The sequence below is a fragment of the Sinocyclocheilus rhinocerous genome, unplaced genomic scaffold (genome assembly GCF_001515625.1).
Source record: "Sinocyclocheilus rhinocerous isolate Xijiao unplaced genomic scaffold, SAMN03320098_v1.1 scaffold1295, whole genome shotgun sequence".
NCBI classification, from domain to species: Eukaryota; Metazoa; Chordata; class Actinopteri; order Cypriniformes; family Cyprinidae; genus Sinocyclocheilus; species Sinocyclocheilus rhinocerous.
The window spans coordinates 429,115-433,764 of record NW_015660499.1 but is presented as its reverse complement, the minus strand read 5'-3'; the positions used below and the strand labels follow the sequence as shown (position 1 = coordinate 433,764).

The 4,650-nt window shown below is 36.2% G+C and overlaps 2 protein-coding genes across 2 annotated transcripts in view; both read right to left on the bottom strand.

The window, feature by feature from the left end:
• The window catches only part of LOC107725140 (rapamycin-insensitive companion of mTOR-like), a 20,192-nt gene extending 20,026 nt beyond the window's left edge, over positions 1 to 166 (bottom strand). Inside the window, exon 1 of the mRNA XM_016534298.1 lies at positions 113 to 166. The gene's annotated coding sequence lies outside the window, so the exon portion shown is untranslated. The remainder of the gene's footprint in view (positions 1 to 112) is intronic.
• An 841-nt stretch (positions 167 to 1,007) lies between these two features.
• The window catches only part of LOC107725077 (rapamycin-insensitive companion of mTOR-like), a 7,548-nt gene continuing 3,905 nt past the window's right edge, over positions 1,008 to 4,650 (bottom strand). The window contains exons 4-8 of the mRNA XM_016534217.1: positions 2,767 to 2,831; positions 2,481 to 2,612; positions 1,347 to 1,410; positions 1,121 to 1,247; positions 1,008 to 1,021 (exon numbers count right to left, since the gene is read on the bottom strand). Coding sequence (XP_016389703.1) covers positions 1,008 to 1,021; positions 1,121 to 1,247; positions 1,347 to 1,410; positions 2,481 to 2,612; positions 2,767 to 2,831 — 402 coding nt within the window. The remainder of the gene's footprint in view (positions 1,022 to 1,120; positions 1,248 to 1,346; positions 1,411 to 2,480; positions 2,613 to 2,766; positions 2,832 to 4,650) is intronic.

Here is a 4,650-nt window from a genome sequence, read left to right as displayed (position 1 = left end):
ATGTAAACAAAAACTTATTTTGGATGCGATTAATCACGATTAATCGTTTGACAGAACTAGTATATATATATATATTTATATATAAAAACCAAAATATAAATACGCAACTCACTTGATTTGTGCCTCTGCTGTGTCAGGGCTGTGTCTGTAGTGAAAGTCTGTTTTGCATGTTCTTTGTGTGTCCAGAAAAACCTTATCCACAGAGCATTTGACAAGAGATATTGTCATTTGCACAGATTTATTTTAACTTCAAGAAATTCTGGCAATTCAAACATTAGTTTGTACTAAACCATAAAACACAGAATCCAAAAAATATATATATAAATGGAAAAGAAATTCTGAAAAACAATTAGAATATTTTTAATAAGTCTATTTTAAAAGATATTCGTGAAATTTATGTAAGTTCTTATAATGTTCCATTTAAAAACTTTAAAAATAAAATTACAAATCTTTCAAATTAACATTTGATAAAAAAAATCTATTTTGATTAAAAATTTTTTATAAAATGCTAAATTTGACAAAACATTGCCTAGAATATATATCACTCCTATATCAATCTGTAATAGAACTGGCATTGAGAATCTGTAATCCATAAAATATTTTTCACCTGTTCGTTCACTAAGGTATGCATTTGCATACATCACCTCAACGAGCAGTATGATTTGAGGTAGGGTTAATTTTCAAAATCCAAAATATTGCCAAACAGGCGCTTTTGCATTTCGGTTCAAAACTAAATCATCCGCGATCGTCTTGTGTGTCTCACCCCACTCTTCTTGTCAGTCAGCTCGACTCACTCTCCTCACTGGAGAAATGAAATCTGATCCGTGATGCAACCGTCGTTCAACTGCATTGAGCAGCCGCGTTCACTTTTTAATTGTAGTGTCTGTTATTTTACTGAACTAAATGATTTTTATTACTATAAAAAATCAAAAAGACGGTGGGGGTCGGTGACGTGGTGGGCAAGTGACGTAACCGGTGTTGCGGCTTAACATCACCGTCAGCACCGTCTATCGCGGCAAGCCTAATTTGAGGCATGATACATGCCAACACTTAAAACTAACCTTAAGTGTGAGCAATAATAATAGTGATGCTTGTCTTAACAAATGTGCCACTAACTCACCAAGTTCACAAATGATGGCGATGCAGCCTCGAACCATGCGATCTCTCTCCTGTAGCCCGTCGTTCCCCACCGCGATCAGAGAGTTTGTCAAAGAGCTGGGAAAGAGCTGTGCGTTCACTGTTATCATCTGAACAGGGAAAACAACAGATTGAGATGAAATTCACCCAACAACACAAATAACATCCACAGGTTATACTGAGTGCAAGAGTGCTGTTAGAGGTTGTACCTTTCTGACCAGCCTGAGGGCTTGAGTTCTCTCCACCTCATTGCTCTGCTGAATGTCAACACACCTGAACACAAATCAACACATGCAAGACATTCAAACTTCCCATCTGAGGCTTTCTGACCAAGGCACTAAGGCTGAAGGTCACCTTCACCCAGCAGGGTACCTCAATGTTTACCAATGGTAATATTTTCACATTGTAATTTTACACTGAAGACAAGCAAATTATTTCACATATTTGAAAATATGATGAAATATGACAAAAGACAGTAGTGTATCTACATTATCACTTTGTTTTGTGAACTTAAGTCACTTTTATTTATATAGAGCTCTTTAACAGTGCAGCTTTCTAGTAATAAACAGGAAAATAACAGAATCAATAGCAATGTTTCCATCCAAAGTTGTGAGTTTAACTAATGCACAGATTGGAATATTGCATAAAACATTTGCAAATAAAGCACTGTTTCCATCCTATGAGTCTAAAGAGAACAAAAACACCACTTCCTGATAAACTGGCACTAAATATTACTAAGAAAAGTAGGAGAAGCCACTAAATATAATAATGTTCATAGATAATAAATGACTTGCACCTCAGACCGAGCAGACAAAACACAAATAAACGCAATCATTGCTTTCGGAAGTGGATGCCTGCTGTTTGGGAACACAGTTAGTCAAGTTATGCAGTCCCATCACGCAAAGTCACATGACTATTTTGATGCGCATAGAGGAATTTATCAGTAAATGTCTTTCCATCTCCCATTATTCGCATACACTCTTTTTCGACAATGGTGTCATTATTCAGTGCAATGAAACAAGTTTAATTCTTCTATAAACAGCTCTACTGAAGCCAGTAGCGTCTTCATTCAGCTCAAGTCAGTTCAGTGTTGAATCAATTCAGTTAAAAAAAAACTGTGGATGTCACAATTTCTCAATTATGAAACTAATTTGATTTGGCTATAAAGCAGCTCTACAGAAGACAATGGTGTCTTCATTCAGCTCAATTCATTTGCAGTTTTGCTCTCATATGATAGTGTCAGTAAGGGTGGTCAAATCGATATTATTCCTGAATATAAAGTGTCTTTTAAACCTAATGGAAGCGGAAGACACTGAGGACACAAAACAGGTGTGTGAACTCACCTGGAGATCAGGTAATCCACCTGCAGCTGAAGAAGTGTCTGGAGGACGCTGCTGTCACGGATCAGATACCTTAGTGCTCTCAAACCCGCAGCCCGAACCTCCTTCACCTCATTCAGCAACGCCACACGCAGACTAAAACAATAGAGAGAGAATTATACACACAAGTCAGTCATCTGTGAGACTCCATGATGTTTGTGATGACGTCTCAGAAGGCAGCTGCCTACCGTATGTAGTCCGCAACTAGCTCACTAGGTTTTGGAACACAGTAAGAGAAAGTTCTACTTACCAAATGATGATTTCCTCATATGTAAATCCTAATTTCTCTTCACAGTGACTTACACTGTTCAGGAGCTGAGAGAGCAAGAGAGAGATACTCATCACAAATATTCTTGCACCAAGTCATGAAGTTCATTAGACTGTTTATGGTTAATGCACGAATATATAATCATGCTCACAGGATATACTACTGTTCAAAAGTTTAGGGCTAGAAAGATTTTTTTTTAAAGAAATTGATACTTCTATTCAGCAAGGATGAATTCAATTGATCAAAAAAGATTTCTATTTCAAATAAAGGATGTTCTTTTGAACTTTCTATTCATCAAAGAATCCATAAAAAAATATATCACAGTTTAACTTTCCACAAAAATATTAAGCAGCACAACTGTTTCAAAATCAATAATGATAAGAAATGTTTTTTGAGCATCAAATCCGCATATTAGACTGATTTCTGAAAAATCATGTGACACTGAAGACTGGAGTAATGGTGCTGAAAATTCAGCTTTGCATCACAGGAATCAATTACATTTAATTCACAAAGAAAACAGCTATTTTAAATTGCTAAAATATTTCACAACATTACTGTTTTTACTCAAATAAATGCAGCCCTTGTGAGTAAAGAGACTTCTTTCAGACACATTAAAAAAATCTTACCGACCCCAAACCTTTGAGTTTTTTAAAACAATTAAAACAGAAATACTATAATAGCAGAAAAGAAATACTAGAAACACTTTTTTCATTAACATTAAGTGTCGCCATCCAACTAGAACATCTAGTTTATAACATGTAAACAAAGGTTGAATTGTTGCTGGAATGTTGTATTTACCAATCAGCATCTAGGACAGGAAACATGCATTTATAATTATATATTATTAAGTTAACAAATTAATTCTTTAAATTCTCTCAAAGCTGTTTCGAAAGTGAACAAAGTTGCAAAACATCTTCTGGTAACGATGAGCTGCACGAACTGAACCCATAAATAAAAAAGTGAGACAAACACATCAACTATTGCACTAAGCTGACCTTACAGTGTAAAATTAGTCTCCTAAACATGTGTGTGTGTGTGTGTGTTACTGTGGAGCGTAGTGAACTTGGCAGGCTGAGCATGCATATGTATGTGTTTATGATGATGTCAGAGCTCAGGCAGTCAGAAGGGGTCATGTGACCCTCAGTGAGGATTAGATCTCCTCTATCTCAGCATCCTTAAAAGGCCACACACAGCATTCATGCGCACACACCACTTGAGTTATTATTCTCCAAAGCTGAGAAAATCCCACTTAAACACACACACACACACACACACACAAAACCTGCACACATACTTCTGCACTAACAGTCTCAAGTTTAACCTCAGTCCCACTGAGATTAAACTCTCACACACAAAACAAACTCGCTCAGAAAGAAACTGAAAGTGAGAGGAGGCGCCCACTAAGATAAACAACCCGACAACACATACACATATACACACACACACACACACTGCCTGCTGCTGTGCTGTTTACTATTTCACAGATCTGCTCACAGGACCAGGCCTTAAAAACATTGCATTATTTAAAAATAATTATCCCTCTTTGGCAAGTCAAATCAAATTTATTTATATAGAGCTTTTCACCAAACACATTGTTTCAACGCAGTTTTACAGAAAATGATGATGTTAATGTTTATAATATCTTAACATATTCAAGTCTTAAAGTTGCATTTAGCAGATTAGAGCTGGGTGATGATATAATTAAAGGGGTCATATGATGCAATTTCAAGTTTTCCTTTCTCTTTGGAGTGTTACAAGCTGTTCGTGAATAGATAAGATCCCTAAAGTTGCAAAGACTAAAGTCTCAAACCCAAAGAGATATTCTTTATAAAAGTTAAGACTCGTCCACGCCCTCCTAAAACGCCT